Raw genomic sequence first — 18,649 nt, 5'->3', positions numbered from 1 at the left:
AGACTTGGATCCAGAATACCGCATAGCGCAAAAGTATATTTGCAGTATGGAAAATAATACAAAAATTAATAAATAATAATAAAAGAATACACTCTATTTCATCTATTTACAACTGTAAATCTACTTTGGCTCAGCCCTGTATATGACGAGTTTTCAAAACTCAACAGGAAGTAAACAGACAGTCCCCCCGCTGGCAAAAGATGTGAACTGATGTTTCATCAAAGAGTATAAAACAGAAGACAAATAATCACATGAAAAGATACGCATATTAGAAAGATGGAACGATTAAAATTTCTAAGTGCTGGAAATGTCAAGTGTCAGCAGGGATGCGGAGCTACTGGGATTCTCATACATTGGGGCTGGCAACGCAAACTGGGACGGCCACTCTAGAAAACAGTCAAGTTTTCTTATGAAGTTAAACACACTTACCATAGGACTCAGCAATCCCATTTCTAGGTGTATAATCTAGAAAAATGAAAGCTTCTGTTTGTACAAAACCCTTTTTAAAAAATTGATTTTAGAGAAAGAGAGGTAAGGGGAAGGGAGAGAGCAGGAGAAAGTGAAACATAAATTCGTTGTTCCACTTAGTTATGCATTCACTGGTTGACTCCAGTATGTGTCCTGACTGAGGAATCAAACCCGCAACTTTGGCGTTTCGGGACAACGTTCTAACTAACTGAGCTACCTGGCCGGGGCCTTTTCATCCATGCTTACGGCAGGTCTATTAATAATGTGCCAACACTGGAAATAACCCAGATCCAGAAGTCCTTCAGTGAGTAAATGGGTAAAAATGTGGAAACAGCGATACAATGAAATGATAGTCAACGGTAAAAAGAAAAACAATGAGTGATATATGCAACAACTTGGATAAGCCCCAAATATGTCACGGTCCGTTGAAGAAGCCGGTTGTAAGGACTTACGTATTAGATACATACTGAAGTCCTGAATTTCAAAGTGCCATTAATATGATTTAGAATCAATTGCTGAAAACAGCAACTAGTAGGGTGAGAATGGGCAAAGCTAAGTCCCCATTGCCATAATATACACAGACAATACTCACTTCTGTGCTTAGATTTTTCTCCAAGTCCCTTGCCTATTTGGTAGTATTTTGTTCTCTGATTTTAAAAATTATATTCAAACCTAATGAATTTTGCTACATAAATATTTCATCAGTTAGATATTATGGATATAAATGTGCATTACTTAATATCACATATAAATATAAACTACTTTACATCAATATTTTAGTTTTAACGCGGCCACACCCAGGATCCTGCCCAATATGCCCTGTGAAAACACACGACAATTTACCTCACTATAGCATATGCACCAGATGTAAGAAACAAATTTACATACAACTGAAAGCTAAACACAATCAAAACGTGAACAGTGATAGCAATACGGCGACTGTCACATGTACTTCTGTTGTTGATACGCCCAACACTCTGAACTCTATCAAGAGCCCCTGAAAATAAAGAAAATAATGGTCGCTGAGGGCCAGTGCTTAAGCTCCAGTTTACTGAACAGACCTTCTGTCGACCCCAGAATAGACCCCAGCATAACTTCCAAATGGAAATTAAATGTTACCTTCTCATCGTCCCTGGGATCACTCAATTTTCAGGTCCATGAAGGTAGTGCTCTGTCACGCTTACCTCTAGCTGCCAAGCACAAAACAGTCTCTGATACAGAGCAAGTGCAAAATAAGTTATTCCGAAAAAAAAATTTAATGGCTAAATGTGTATTTATAAGTGTAGGGTTAAAACTAAGCTCCCATCACTGTGGTATAGTGCTAGATGTTAGGCATGGCACAGTTCAATCTAGACCTGTATTCCTTGATTCATTCAGTCTACTGAGCAACCCACAATTATGTTTGGTTTCAGAATACTTTGTGTTAAGATCTGTGACCAGGGCCGGGAACACAAAGATTCAGAAGAAGATGTGGTCAATGATCTTGAGCAGCCTAAGTCTAGCATGGGATACACAGGATATAGAGCTCACATAATTGCTACCAATTTACTAAACCTCGAGAACTATAAGCACACCAGTAGGGAACTCCACTGAAGATACAGCTAACTCTGACAGAAAGGAGCAAGGGAGATTTCTTTGGAAAGGCAACCATTCATCCAGGCCCTGAGAAATACAAAAGGCCTTGACAGATGAAAGGCGGCAGCGGATCAATTGTTAAGAGTGTGAACTCTGAAGTCAGACTGCCTGAGTTTGCATCCCAGTTTGCCACTGGCTAGCTGTGTGACCTGAGGCAGGTTACTTAACCTTGCTGTGCGCCAGGTTCCTCATGTATCACATGGAGAAAGTAATACCACATGCAATAGGGGGTTGCTGGGGGAGTACATTAGTCCATGTACCAGAGCACTGGTACCAGACCTGAAGCATAACGAAAGCTAGATAAATATGTGGAAGACAGGGAGAAGACAGAAGAGCAAGACAGAGGCAACGACATCACGTCCCCAAGCGGAGTACTAAAGAAACGTATTTTCTTTTTGTCTGTTTTCACCAGGAAAAAAAAAAGAAAGCATAGAGTGTGTTAAGTACAAATTATTGTGTATAAAAGGCATTTTGCTAACTCAAGGGCAGTTTGGGGGCACGGCTCCTTTATTTTGACTAGGAAACCTCAGCCCATAAAAATGCACAGGTACGACTGCATACACTCAAAACCCCATACGTAACATGAGGGGGTTTGTCCATGAATCAAGGTCAGCAGGCACTTCTTCAACATCCTCCTGGGGCCGCGGCTAATTAGACCATAAAAATGGTCTAATGGTATTACCAACTTTCCATAAAAACCAGTGCTTAGTATGGAACTTTGTACAACCCTACACAATCATGAGCCCTAAAGGATCCAACCAAAAAAACTGAACGGTGAACTCCTAGAGCAAGGGGACAAATAGAGCCCAGGCGACGTCACAGCTCCGTCTCCACGCAAATGAAAGGGTAATAAAGGCAGTTCTTTGTCTGAGAAGCAGACCTGGGAAGGAAAAGGGCGCAGGTCACTTGACCCTGGGGAGGAGACGAGGGTGAGAGACACAATGTAAAAACTGACCAGCTTGGTACTCACATGGTGAAGGAGCCAGGGGGGGCAGACACTCTCCGCAGGTCCGCGGCTTGCACCTGATGGAGACTAGAGGCAGCAGGGAATGAGCAGCGAAGACAGTCAGCACAACAGCGTGGACAGACAGGGAACAAGCCAGGAGAGAGAAAGAGAGACATACAAAGTTTAAACAGAAATTAAACGAGCGCATCACCGAACAGTGAATGAAAAGGAAAATCAAGCCAGCCACGGAAATAACCCAAAAAAGCCGGTGACAGCGAGGAAGCCAGCAGGACACGTGGCAGAGGCTGGCTCTAAGGCAAACCACAGACTGGAGCAGGGGGCAGGGCACAGGGCAGATGCGAACAGGGCTGGGCAGGAGGGACTGTCACAGGCCTCTAGTACTCTAGGTCATTGGGGATGTCCCGGGAGTGAGCACACACACACACACACACACACACACACACGAGGGGTAGGCTGGCACAGCGAACTCATCTCTGAGGAGACTCAAGGTTATGTTTCAACCCCTAACACAGTGCTCATGATTCCAGAGCTTTGTAGGAATATTGATGTCAAAAGATCACCATCCTGAAAAGATGGACTCAACAAAATCTTTAACTTCCTTTCCTTAAACACCACAGGCGGTTTAAGAACTTCACAGGTAACACCCCAAAAGCCTAAGTTCACCACAGTGAAGCTGTAATTCTACTCATCCTTAACAGAGGAGTGAAACCATAGACGATGTCTCCCTTTTATCCATTCGCAGATAAAGGAGTCTTCAGTGGTTATTAGGGGGAAAATAAAACAAATGTAGAATTTGATAAACTAACCCCAAATTTCCTGTCACTTTTACCTAATTACACTCTCAGATTATTTGAACAGTTTTACTATATTTGCAATAGACAGGAGCTCTCCAAACCCATCTTTTCTGCTGGGCACATAAATTCCCATGTAAAGTCACCTAAGAAGTAATTCCCCTGTTAATCCCAAAGGACTACCAGTTATGACTGATAATATTTCTCAGCAGCCGTGTTGATGGATGCTGGTGCCCAATTCAAAGCTGCCAACTAGAAATCTTGCCCTTGGACAATGCAATCGCCCTTCACAATGTAGTCTTCGTTGCTCATGACTCAGGAGAACAGGTCCCTGAAGACCTCCCTCAACACCGAGCGATGGTAAATTTCTGATCGTATTCACGAGTGCTTTTCCGACAGAGAACACAAGTTTATCTGGCTAGCTCATTCCTAATGCATGAATATGAGCCTAGATAAATCTCCTCTACTACTTTTTTGTGGGAAGATATTTGCTAGAGTTCATGTTTCGAGTAGATGTACAAGCCACAATACAATGAGATACGCTGCTAAATCAGTGGAGGGTGGGCTACTGAACACCAACGGGACCTGGCCTTTCAGTGTGTGCACAGCAAAAACAAATGGGAATCATAAACCAAAAAGTTGTTCAAATGTTTTTTTTTCCTTTTTGCATGAATGAAGCTCTAAGAGCATCATGCGGGCCTACTATGTAACTGCTTCTCATGGGACTTCCTCCAGCTGTCCAGGTAAACTAGACCTTGAAATTCTTCCAGTTATCATCAAACATATGATTAAGCCATTTCCTACATTGTCTGTATACTCATGAGATTTTAGATTTGTTACTGTAGAAATAATTTCGGAGGCACACAATAGATCTGATGCACGTGCTAGCCACTCATTCAGCACGGGACCATGAGTCTCAGGCACACTGACAGGCACAGGAACCCTACAAGGAAAACCCCAGGGTGTCCCCACAGAGCAGGGAAGAGACAAGTAAACCAGTGTATTTCATGCCTAGAAGCAGACACAAAAGGGATTCTTAGGAAAGAGATATTCCAATGCAGTCTCGAACTGGAGGGAGAGGGAGCAGATGAGAGCAGGCGAGGAAGGCACCAGAAATGGAAAACCATGAGCAGGCACAAGGCAGGCTGGCACTCCAGGAACAGCAACTGTGTCTGGAGCACGGGAGGAAGAGGAGGATGAAGAAGGCAATGGTCACAAAGGTCTGTGAAGCTGAGGATGTAGGTGCTACATGTTCAGAAAGGTCATTCTGCCCTGGCTGGTGTAGCTCAGTGGATTGAACGCAGGCCTGCGAACCACACGATCGCGGTTCGATTCCCAGTCAGGGCACATGCCCGGGTTGCAGGCCACTTCCCAGCAGGGGACTCATTAGAGGCAACCATACATTGATATTTCTCTCCTTCCCTTCCCCTCTAAAGATAAATAAATAAAATCTTTTTTGAAAAAAGAAAGGTCATTCTATAACTAGTCTATTGGAAAAGATATTGTGTGAAGGGCAGCAACCCTGGAAATAAGGAAATGAATTGTGAGCATCTTCAGCAGTGCCTCTGAGAGGTAACTAGCAGGCAGGATGGGTACACGGTGTGAGATTAAATGCGTGGGGACTCGACAGAAGGTAGATTTCAAAGAAGGCGCTGGATGTGTAAAAGCGGAGGTGACGGAGGGGACTCCAGGGACCAAGGATGTAGTGAATGAGTGAATGGCGGTTCCATTCATTCACATGTGAATGAAAAAGGCTCACTGGGTGATGAGGAGAGAGAGCAAAGGAAGAGCGTTCATGAGGCCCTGAGTAGTCATCCACACAGTCAGAGGCTGTTATGAGACATGCAGGTAAAGATGTCAGCTAAGATATTTGAAGACGAATCTTCGGTTTTGAGAAGAAACCCATGCTGAAGACAGAGATCTTAGACTCCTTAGCTTATCAGTCAGAGACAGAATGGGGTGCTGATGTGACCTCCCGGAGAAAGGGCCAATGCCCGAGGGGCGCCAGCGTTCTAGCAGAAGAGGGAGCCGCGCCACTTAAACCTGGAATGTTCACGGCTAACTTCCTGTGTGGACGGAAGATAATTCCTTAAAATGAATTGAACAGCTACCCCTTTCTCCCTGAGAAACTCCCCCACCCCCGCCAATGCCCAGAGGATTTTTAAGTAAAGTTCTTAAGACAGTGTCAACCAGTTCTCTTCCACCTGAAAGAAGGCAGGCAAGTGCAACAGGAGAAACATATGGCCTTAGTTAAAAAATACAAAAGGGAGAAAGGAAGACAGAAAGAAAGAAAAGGGAAAGAAGGATGGAAAAAACGAAGGAAGGAAAGAAAGATTTATGTGTGAATGATCTCTTTCTGACTTGGCTACCATAGAGAACTTTATATAACCATGACCAAAAAGAGAAAATCTTGGCACACTCAGAAGGTGGAAGAAACTTCTTTTAAAAGGTCTTCATGGCCAGGCTGCCCTTGAACTAAAAACTCCACTTAGAAATCTAGTGCAAGAAGTCTGATTTCAAAATAAAGAATTTCTAGCGAAATAGAAAAGAGCGATCTAATCTCAGAGGGTCAATAAGATCGGTGGGTAAGAGATACTGGGGTCCGGTGAACAAGTATTTTATGGTAACTAGGTGTTTTGCTATCCTTTGAAAATGTGCTACCTATATCAATTTTCTAAGAATATAGCGTTGAATACTTTTTCTCATAAGTAGCCCTATCTAATGTTATTTCTCAACATATGCCGTCTCAGAGAGAGAGGTGGTCAGGTCCGGCAGTGAGCCATGGCGCCTGCATCATTGGTTCATTCTACACACTCCTGTAGGTTGTTGTACTGACTCCATAAATATATGACAAAGCACGTCCTTGCCTCACAGGCAGGAGAGGAAGCCAGCCATTCAGTACAAATAGGTAACCATGCATCCCAGGCCACAAACAGGAGGAGCACCTTGAGGGGCCCTCACGGTGACAGAAGAACGACCCAAAGGTGACCTCCGAAATGGCCTTACCTTGAGTCGGGTTAGGTATATGGGCACGATATATACTAAAAAAAAAATGACCCAAGTCTCCATCTTTTTCCATCTCCTTTGCCAACGCCAAACAGGCATTTTGATAAAAATTATATTGAGGGATATTAAAAATAAATATCTAGTCATTATCACCTGATCTCAAATCAATTTATCCAAACCCTAAGAAAGGCAAGGGCCAGCGGGAGAGGGGATGGGGAGACACTTTTTAAACATTGTGTCGGGGGGCAGATTCAATCTGGACAACAGGGTGCCACCCAGACCAGCAAACTGAGCTGAAGCAGAGAGTCCATGGGCCCCCAAATGGGAGCATCAGCAAGAAGGGTGATTCCCCAACAGGCGGGAGGGGATGCTGCATGGAGACAGGCGAGCCGAAATCCAGCTCTGCCAACCTCCTGCTGTTGGAGAAGCCAACACTCTCCAAGTGACCTGGGTAAAGAGAAGCCAGACAGCCTGGCTTCTTCAAACAAAATAAAAACAGACCCCATTTACCTGGCTGCATTTTATGGCCCCAAATCACTCTTAAGAATTTCCCACTGGTCCCAGGAAATGTATCCCCAAGTGGTCAGTGAAGAAGCCTCATCCATCTAACATGCAATACGGTAATGGTTTCTAAAGGAAGAATGTGGTCAGTGCTGAATAAACATGAAGAAAAACTGCGAGAGAGACTCAGGAACTGCTGAGTGCCCTGGACTGTCCCTCCCTTCTCAACACAGTGAGGCCCCACCCATGCACATGCTCTGCGTTCTCCTCTCCACGGTCCTCATGGTCACGAAGGTGGGCACGGGGCGGACTCACTCGTTGAGTAAAGGCATGGACGTCCTCCTCTTGCTCTTCTGCACCATGTTGGCCTGATTCCTCAAGGAGATCCGGATCAGAGCCGGCGCCAGCCTGCAGGGCTCTCCATCCACTTGCATGGGGATGGATTTGTACGTCAGCAGCATGACCTCGCGACACTGGTGCAGCCTTTCCCCGTGGCCCCCGACTTGCAGGGCGGCCTGTGAAAAGAAGAGTCAAAAGGAAGCAAGGAGTTAGTTCTTAAGGGTTATTCTGGAAGGCCAGAAACCCCAAGTCCACTATAAACAGGCAAAAGACCTTTGATACACATACGGAAAGTTGTTACCCGTGAGTAAAACAGGAAACCTTGGATAAATCATTAACACAAATAAAGTAAAAATTGTAAGCTTTTGAGGAGCTTGACCACAATTTCTCACTGATAGCCACTTTTTGCCTTTATGTATTGCTCAGCCTTAATTCAATCACATGAGGTTAATACAAAAGTTGTTTTTTCATTGTCTGTTCCTGTTAAACAAGCAATGTAAGTAGAACAAAAAGAACATAAAAGAGTTAAAGCGCATAGTTTAAAATAGCTTCTAATCTACAGTTGATCCTTAACAACACGAAACTGAACTGTGTGAGTCCACTTATATGCACATTTTTTAAATGAATATATTGGAAAAATTTTTAAAGATTTTCTTACTACCTTGAGGCAATTGTATTCAGTTACACTAGGCTACCATAAAACAATCAAATTGCTGCTTATTTGTCATCAATGTATGAATCGTTATACAAATTTATTTTTCACTTTATACTTCTATTTTTGAGGCCTAGTGCTAGTAATACATACAACATCTACAGTGTTTTGTATCATATAAGGCAACATATTAATGTAGGTGGATGTAAACCTACTGACTGAAGATGTAAACTTACAGTTCAATAAATACATATAGTACTGTGAATGTATTTTCCTTATGATTTTGTTAATATCATTTTCTTTTCCACAGCTTACTTTGTTTTAAGAATACATTATATACTACATATGAGGTCTAGAAAGTACCTGGCTATGTACTGTGAAAAGCAGAGACATTTATTGAGGAAGATACAAGAAACGCTGTAAATAGGACAACGACACCTCAGCCCCCTTCAAAGTAGGCACCTGGGGACCTCACACAGTTCTCCCAATTCATTGGCTACACCATCATATTTTCCTGAATCTCATCAATGGTATGAAATCTCTTCCCCTTCAAAAGTGATTTTAGTTTTGGGGAAAGCCAGAAGTCGCAGGGTGCCAAATCTGGGCTGTAGGGGGGCAGAGTCACCTCGGTGATTTAATGGTTTGCCAGAAACTCTGCACAAGATGCAATGCACGAGTGGGGTGCATGGTCGTGATGAAGCTGCCAGTCACCAGTTGCCCATAGCTGCAGCCTCCTAAATCACCTGAATAGTTTCCGTGGAGGAATGTTCAAGCTTAATGTAAAATGTGATGCAGATTCATTGCTCTACCTGCTCACTCATTTTGAATGTGACAGCCACACAGTACACATGCTCAGTCAGTGGTGTCTACCGCCCCCACTGACTGGTACAGTGAAGTCACCATTGTTCACACATGCGCATTCCAGTCTTCTCTCCTTGGCTGCCAGGTTACAGTGATGTCGTGCAAACTGTTCTCATTAGATCAATAATGGCTGGACTTTTTCCTGACAGACTTCATATAACATACAAAGTATGTGTTCATTGACTGCTAATGTTATCGGTAAATCTTCCAATCAACAACAGGCGATTAACAGTTAAGTTTGGGGGGAGTCAACAGTTATACATGTGGGGATTGGTGCCCCTAACCCCTGTGTTGTTTAAGGATCAATCTAAATATGCATTCTAGTAAATATATAATCTGGTATATATTAACTGTCTTCATATTAAGATATGGTTAATTTCCAAACTCCGGCAGGCTTTCCCTTTTTACCTAAAACCTCTTCCCAAGTTACTTCTAATCTGAAATGCAAAAGAATAGGAATTCAATTAAAAACATCCTGAAAAATAAAGCAGTCTTGAGGATCAAACTCAAACACAGTCAGAGCTCAGTGCTGGTATGTATCTCTCGGTGGACACATATTCTCTCGGGTAGACACAGTGAGTAGACTCATGCTATGCCATGAACTTGGATGTATGCTTAAGGAGATGCTGCTAAATAGCTTTCTAATAAGGTTATATCACGATGCATTTTGAGTATCAATTAATTTATAATTATGCGAGCTTTAAAAGGGAGTCAAATACTAACTCTATCCCCAAATCTAAAACAATGTACTTAAAAAAAAAAGAAAAACATACATACTATCAGCATTTCTCAATGTGGTTCATCTCTATGAACGAGGAAGGAACCTTGTAAACAGACTTGTGAAGTCAACTTTCACTTATTTGGTTGTCGAATATTTGTATTTGAATTATTTCTGCCCTTGCATTAATTTCAACAGTAGGAACCTGATTATAAATCCAGAGAGAAAAGGAATGCAGAAGGACAGAATGGGGGAAAGAAAATAGAATAAAAACTCAAAAGTAAAGAACTTATGGAATGCCTTCAATGTTAAAGCATGCAATTACGCTCTCTATATACATTGTTTTTCAATCAGTGGGAGAATAAGAAAGCAAAAGAGAATGCAGTGAGAATTTACTAAAATCCCTTTTGGCCTATTACCTGACCTTCCGTTATGCAGCTGAAAGTTTTTTCCGGCTGTACTTAAATAATTCATTGACGTTCATGTATGGATTTGAGCCCCTACCTCATCTCCAAGCCTTTTACATTATATTCTCCTTGTCTCCTACTTCCCAGCCCAGTATTTATCTGGCAAAACTGTACCTCTCCATTCATGAAAGGAAGTCCCATTTATTTCATTTTATTCCAATCTAGACTAGGCCTAAGGACACATGAAGATGCAGGACGTACTAGGTAAGAACTTATTCCTCGGAGTTTAAAATAACTGAAATTGCCCAATACTTCCCAGCCTCTTGGAATCAGAAGGTACGCAGAGCACTGTAGAGCATGTCTAAGCCACATTCTCAGCCTCAGAGTAGAACAACAGCCAATACCACAGCCATTGGAAGTAAACAGCTGTCAAGGGCAGTCCTGCTGGCATTTCAGAATCAGTCTAAGATCACTGCACAGGCACGAACGGAATTACGTGAGTTTGCTGTTCAGGATAGACAGTTCTAATATTTTTAGCACAGCCATATTTTTGGAACAAGTTGAAAGTGAATTTTTAAAAATGTTTTTAAAAAGCATTTTATTTTGGACAGAGGGGAAGGGAAGGAGAAAGAGAGAGAGAGAGAGAAATATCAACGTATGGTTGCTTCTCGCATGCCCCCTGCTGGGGACCTGGACCACAACCCAGGTATGTGCCCTGACTGAGAATTAATTCCCTGGCTGGGAATTGAACCAGCCACCCTTTGGTTTGCAGGCCAGCACTCAATCCACTGAGCCACACCAGCCAGAGCTAAAAGTAATTTTTTAAATATTTATGAGAAATAGTTATTTTTCATCACTCAGATTGGTCTAGGCATAACATCCCATGATTTGCTAGGATGAATCATTCACTGATAATAATACATTGCTTTATTAGTAACAGCCATTCAATTATCCGTTCAGCCAAGCATGTGTTCTTATGAAGCCTTCCAAAACTGCCTTCCTGGGAGCACATGACTAGAGAGGAAAACAAAGCCAGCCCCTGAGCTCACTGCATCCTTTACCTTTTGCTCTCAGACCCTAACTTCCCTTCACCCTGCAAGGATGCTCAAGGTTTTCTGTCTTGCCACACTACACTCCTCCCTGTCACACTCTTCTCCATCCCCCTTCAAGCTGTAGCCTCCTCACCACTCCTCATTCTGCCAGATTACCAGGGCGGACAGCCCTGGGATGGGGGAGGAGAAGGGAAGCAAGGGTGAGCCCTACTCTCCTTCCTTTTTCACCTCTGCCGACAGCCTCCAACTCCAGCCTCACTCCTGTAACAAAATGCCCAAGGCAGGAATCCGGGACCCAGAGAACAAGCAATGGAGATAGTCACCAATAGGAAAACCTTGGTTGGTTTTGTTTTTTTAATGACTAAAACTGTAGTCTTATAAGACTAAGCAATAAAAAAACCCCAGAAAACAGGACTATTTCTTATTAAAACATAAAATGAACAAAAGAAGATCGCTAAAGATATAATAAAGTTTAACAGGACTGAAAAGAAATCCTTGTAATCTCATCGCACTGTGGTTTAAATGAGAAAAACCACATCATTATCTGAAAAATGCAGGAAGAAATAATAAAGTTCAGTGCCTTATAGGATGGAAAGTTGTAGGGAAGGTAGAAATATAAAGTGACTTTTTTTTAAATAATAAAAGTCATCTGCCAAACACACAGAAAAAACATTATTCAGAGTAAAGAAAATGAAGAAGCATTACTTCAAGGGAGAAAGTTAATCACCAGCAACAAAAGTCTTCACCCTAATATTGGAGGTCTTGACCAATATAGTAGGTAAAGAAAATAAACTCATAGTATGGATTTTAATTAATATGGTTTCTTATATGTTTAAAAACATAGAAATAATTTTTATGCATTGACCCTTTAAGCGGCTCTTTGCCATCTTAAATCAACAAACAAGTGTTGGAGAGGTTGTGGAGAAAAGGGTTCCCTAGTGCACTGTTGGGGAGAATGCAGACTGGTGCAGCCACTGTGGAAAATAGTATGAAATTTCCTCAAAAACTAAAAATGAAACTGCCTTTTGACCCAGTGATTCTACTACTGGGATTATACTCTAAGAATCCTAAAACACCAATTCAAAAGAACCTCTGCACCCCAATGTTCATAGCAGCATTACTTACAATAGCCAAGTGCAGGAAACAGCCTAAGTGGCCATCAGTAAATGAGTGGATCAAAAAACTGTGTATATTTACACAATGGAATTCTATGCAGCAGAAGGAAAGAAGGAGCTCCTACCCTTCAGGACAGCATGGATAGAACTGGAGAGCATTATACTCAGTGAAATAAGCCAGGCAGTCAAAGACAAATATCATATGATCTCACCTATTATTGGAGCCCCATTAACAAAACAAATAAGCAGGCAAAATATAACTAGAAACATAGAAATAAAGAACAAACTGACAGTGACCAGAGGGGAGGAGAGAGCGAGATAGTGGGGGAAAGAAGGGTAAGGGTCATCAAGAAACATGTAAAAAACCCCACTGACAAGGACAACAGAGGGGGTGTAGGATCGAGAGTGGGAGGTGGGGGTGGGCAGGGCAGGGGAGAGGAATGGAGGAAAAATGGAGACAACTGTAATTGAACAACAATAAAAAATAAGATAAAATAAATAAGAACAAAAATAAAAACAGAAATTAAAAATTGGAAGGAAATACATCAAAATATTAATATTTAGTTATGAATCATGAGATGACAGATATTTTTACTTTTAGTTCTTATACTTCTGTTTATATTAGCAAACTAAGTAAACAATTACTGTTACTTTTTCTTTAAAAAAATAGGTCACACTATTTGGCATGCGTACAACTTCAACCCTGGAATTTCTCCATGTAATTTTTCTTTTTGAATAACCTTTAGCTTTTCTAATTCATAAATATAAAAGAGCCTATGTAGTTTAATCTCAATTAACCAAAAGAAAGCTGGCTATGCATTCTTTAAAGTTTAGGAGCCTGAAATCCCTGGATTTCAACTGCATAGAAAATGAGGCTCCCAATTCTCAGTCTGAACAACACTTTGAACTGTCTTGAAAAGTTTTAAATTATTTTGAAATAGACTCAGCATGAAAGGACCTTCACAGCTATAATGGCAGAAAATTGTGGCAGAAAGAAACCCACAAATTACAATGTCTGATTATGGCCTGTGTAGAATCTAAAAAGGTAATCACATTACCAAGCAGCCAATGAAGAGCCATCTTAATTAGTAGGAATGCATGTCAACCAGTAAAATGAATTGAAGACTTCTGCTTTGAAATTTTCAATTATAAGATGAAGAGTTGAAAAGAAACCAGCTTTTTTTGCCATTCTGGTAATTCTACTTTACATCTTCCTTAAAGTGCTACTCTGAATATTTTAAATACACAAAATACACACATATACCCAAATAACTACCTTATTCTGTTTATACAATCATCTTATACAGAGGTATGAGTTTTCAAATAATTTATTTTTTTAGAAACATAATATGATAGTTTCAAGAAATGTGGAATTAAAAGACTGAAAATGAAATTATCTCATCTTGAATAAAAAAAAGAATAGTGTAGTACTCTAGGAGTCCTAAGGTAAATAAATCTTCTATAGAAATATAGAACTAGATGCCCATATTATTTAGAGAGCACAGGATGTTCCAGATGCTACCATATAAACCATAACATTTAACTCAGCTTTTTCTAAGGAGAAACTTTCGTTCACTTGGAAGCAATGCAGAGTTGCCAGTAACTGTGATTCAATCACACATTGGATTCTAGCTAGTATGCATATATCACATTATTCGTATCAGGTAAAGAGAAAAAACAATTGACATAATTTAATGGTTCCATTTTCTCTTGACCAACTCTGGCCTATTATTATTTTTCTCCCTTTCTTACTAATAATAGGATAGGAGAGAGGGGGATTTGATAGACACCCCGCCAAACACTCTCCCCCTACCAGGAGCAGTCTCCTGAGCTTGAAACATGTATTTCAAATTGTCATTTTCTCTGTCTCCTTAGATGTCTCACAGAGATTTTAAATTTAACTTACATAAAACAGAGTTCATTTTTGGGTGAAATTATCTTCCTTTATATTTTCTACCTTATTTAATATATTCACCATTTACCTAATGGCCTATGCTAGGCACCTCGATTTATTTATATTCCTTTCCCATCCTTCACAATAAAACACTGCCTTCCTAAGCCACCAAGCAGATCCTGTCTCACACCAGCTCCTTCGACCCACCTATTTAAGGTTTATAAAGCAAAACAACATGGACAGAGGACCTGAACAGATACTTCTCCTGAGAAGACATACAAATGATCGACAGATACATAAAAAGATACTCAGCTTCACTAGCTATTAGGAAATGCACATCAAAACTGCAATGAGATACCACCTCATACCTATTATCAACAAGACAGGTACTAACGGATGTTGGGGAGATTGTGGAGAAAAAGGAACCCTCATTCACTGCTGGTGGGAATGTAGACTGATACAGCCACTAAGGAAAACAGTATGGAAGTGCCTCAAAAATGAAGAATACAATTTCCATACCCAGCGACCCCTCTTCTGGGTATCTACCCCCAAATTTGAAGACATTTATTTGCAAAGACATATGCACCCCCATGTTCACTGCAGCATTATTCACGGTGGCCAAGACATGGAGACAACAAAAGTGACCCTCGATAGATGAGTAGGTAAAGAAGATGTGATACAATCTTCTGTGATACAATAGAACACTACTCAGCCATAGAAAAGATGAAATACTGCCTTTTGTGACAACATGGTTGGATTTTGAGAATATCATGCTAGGGGAAATAAGTCAGACAGAAACCGTCAAGAACCATATAACTTTACTCACTTGTGGAATATAAAACTGAAAGCAACAAAGGAACAAACAGGATAAACCAAAACTCATACACAAGACATCAGAGGGGAAGAGGGTTGGGGGTATTTAAGTGTACAGGGGGTCAAGTGTATGGCGATGGAAGGAGACTTGACCTTGGGTGGCGAACACACATTGCAATATACAGATGATGCATCGCAGAATCATACATGTGAAACATAATTTTATTAACTAAAGTCATCCCCATAAATTTAATAAAAAACTATTATATTTATTATTTCTACCCTGTCACCATTGCTGTGCCTTCATTCACCATATGACAGTCACCCTGAACCACTATGGGCAGTTCTAGCACCTGACACTGGCCATTGGCACTCTCACCTGGGGACCCCCGCCTCCTCTGTGAAATCTTTGCTGATGTCCCCATTTTAGAAACACACCCTCACACATGCCTTTTTCCTGGAATTTATTACATCAGACTGTGGCTGCTTGTTTACTTCTTCGTCAAGCCCCGCAACACCAAGCCGTGGGCACCCTAAGAACTGTGGACTTTCATTTTGGTTCATTTCATAACTATTTGACCTAAAAGAGTGTCATTTGTAGATTCAATAAAGTATGTGTGGGTCCAACAGATATTTAATAAATAATGACTGATATTAAATGAATGGAGCAATGGGACATTTTAAATAACTAGTATTACCTTGAATTTCCAAAATCCTGATTAATTGGAGACCATCAATATTGCTTATATTTTGCATTTGCTGCATGACCTTTAATGAGTTATATTAAGTTAGACAGCACCACTTCCCCTGTATTCACGGGAGGGTACATAGACCTAAACTCTTGATGGGAGAGTGCCCAAATTCAAGGCCATTGCAAAACCATGGTAACTATCAAAGGATGCTAGTGAACTAACTTACTACATGGAAAATGCATCAATAAGGAAAAAGGTCACTAATTCTGCTTCTCTGGCACAAACTGTACAAAAAAGTAATGAAAGAAAAAGTGAAGAGAATATCCCCTTTGTAGAAATATCCCAGTCAATACGTGAGAAAGGATAAAATTAAAATATCACTGTGTTTCAACCCCCAGGGAATCCTGAATCCAGACACTGATCATCCAAAACTATTTTTAAAAAAAGAGACAACCCGACATTACCTATCTTATTTTGGAAGAAGAAAACACTACCTACAAACTAGATTTGGAGGGGAAAAATGTCTGATTCATCTAGATCCAACTATTAACTCGGAAGCAGGAAGAGAGAACATGTTAATTGATACCTCAGGGATGTTATCAGCACAATTCAGACTCTGGGAAACTTTACAAGATAGTCTGGTTTCTTCCCCAAATAAATGGGGAGAAAAGAGACGGGTGGGGACTTAAGAGTCGTATCAACCAATCACAAGCAATGAATTTTATTTGGATACTGATTCAAACAGAGCGTAAGAAAGCATGAAGCATTTGCAAGACAACTGGAAATGTGAGCACTGAGTAGCTATTTAGTGACATTTAGATGCCACTGTTTTAACTTTTTAGAGAAGCTGATGTGATTGTGTTCATAAAAGCAAGCCGTATGCTTTTAAAACACATTTTAAAATCTTTACAGATAAAATGGTATCACACGTGACATTTTCTTCAAAATAATAGAAGGGAGGAGGTCATAGGTGGGGACAGATATAAGACTGTCATGAGCTGGTAACTACAGACACTGAGTGAAGGCATGTGAGGGCTCAATGTATTATTTCATCTTTGTTCACATTAAACTTTCCCCATAACAAATATTTAAAAAGTACACTTTACTCAATCCCCAGGGACCCAGAAATAAAGTCAGAACCCCTAGATAAACTCTCCAAGCAATGCATGACCTGGCCCCAGCCAGCCTCTTCAGCATCATCTATCCCTGTCCCTTTGCCCATACATTTACACGGTATGAAACTAGCTATAGAGTTAGTGCCCACAGAGAACCATGATCTCCCATACTTCCAAATGTATGTAAATTTCCATTTTTCTGGAATGCCAAGTCCCGTTCTTCTTCTCTTGGCGACATTCATTCATTCATTCCGTCATGCTACTCATTGCCAGCCTCAGGGATCGGGCTCTCTGCTGTGTACGGGAGAAGGAGACCTTGGAGTGATGGATGGCTACCATGTGCCTCTCCCAGTCGGCACTCTACCATTCTGGGCCCTGTTTCTGTCCCTGTGAGGCTGACACATTTACACTCTCTCGGTGGTTCCCTTGTCCTCTAGCTTCCGCTTAGACTTATCCAGAGGGAAGTCCCAGCAGAAAAGCCAGAGGACAAGGAGAGTGAGGTCAATGTATTTCTGTCCCCAGCTTCCTCCCTGCCAAGGTGACATAGGCTGGCTGCTTCCACTTGGTGACCACCACTCCAATCAGGGGGTCCTTGCCAAAGAGTTCTCTTTCTGGTACAGGGGACTGCTGATTTGCCTTTGCACCTTCGGCTCAGGAATACTATGCCATCTGTCGTTGCTTCTCATACACCTGGTACACAATTTGTAGAGTCCCTCGATTAAACTCTCCTCTCATTACCCTGTTTTAGTCTGCCTTCTATTTCCTGTGAAAATGCTGATTAAACAACTGTAAGCAAAAAACAAGCCAAACCCAAAATGACTATAAAGAGAGCCAGACACAAATATGCACTGAAAAGTTATAGAGGATGGAGAATAAAAGACATTTAAGAGAGAGAGCGAGCATGTGCAATGGCCCTGTGGTGCAAAAGCAGGAAGGGATGTTCAAAGTTATATTTGACTTCAGAGGCTACCCGAGGAAGAAAGCAAAGAGGGCAATGGGAAAGGCCGGAGAGTCAAAGAGAAACTCAATCTTGCAGGGCCAAGTAAAGATTTAGGCTTTGACCCTGAGAGCAGTGGGGAAGCGTCCAGGATTCTCCCTGCCCTCCCAGACCTGGGTAAGCAATCACCTTCTCTTAGTTATTTACTCCCTGGCAGATTTCTGCCACACAGGCGGGGCTAGAAAGCTCTGGACACAGTACACACTCAGTCCATGTTCACTGCAGCCAAGTAAAACACACACGGGCAGGTTCGGGGCATTTTTGGTCACCTCCAAGAATTTGTCCTTGCACATGAACTTCTTGAACTTATTCCTATTTGCTCTTGGCTGAGTCTTCTCCTAGAATTAATATAAAGATCTTTGGAGAGAAAGAGTTGTGCATGAGCTACAATCCTTAAAATTAGATCAATCCCAGACTGATCATTCACACTTAACAACCGTTTCATTCCAAAGATGGCAGATTTAACAAGCAACATCACTGTCTCCAGTGAAGGACACTGTTGCCATAGTCACAAGAGATAATTCTCTTAAATCGCAGCATTTTGAGGTCACTGGAATCCATGAGATGAGTGAAAAAGAGGGCTGTTCTTGGTTGTTCAGAACAAGAAATATAACCTTTTTGCTTTC

At 41.3% G+C, this 18,649-nt stretch overlaps 1 protein-coding gene across 5 annotated transcripts in view; it reads right to left on the bottom strand.

The window, feature by feature from the left end:
- LOC118989104 (diacylglycerol kinase iota) overlaps window positions 1-18,649 on the bottom strand; it is a 315,926-nt gene that overhangs the window by 133,556 nt on the left and 163,721 nt on the right. For all 5 annotated transcript variants that reach the window (XM_037049123.1, XM_037049127.1, XM_037049124.1 and 2 more), the window contains exon 20: window positions 7,684-7,883. In XM_037049123.1, coding sequence (XP_036905018.1) covers window positions 7,684-7,883 — 200 coding nt within the window. The remainder of the gene's footprint in view (window positions 1-7,683; window positions 7,884-18,649) is intronic.

The sequence above is a fragment of the Sturnira hondurensis genome, unplaced genomic scaffold (assembly GCF_014824575.4).
Source record: "Sturnira hondurensis isolate 20B ecotype Veracruz unplaced genomic scaffold, ASM1482457v3 Scaffold0006437, whole genome shotgun sequence".
In the NCBI taxonomy this organism is placed as follows: domain Eukaryota; kingdom Metazoa; phylum Chordata; class Mammalia; order Chiroptera; family Phyllostomidae; genus Sturnira; species Sturnira hondurensis.
Note: the sequence above shows the minus strand (reverse complement) of the source record. Positions and strands in the feature narration are given on the sequence as shown.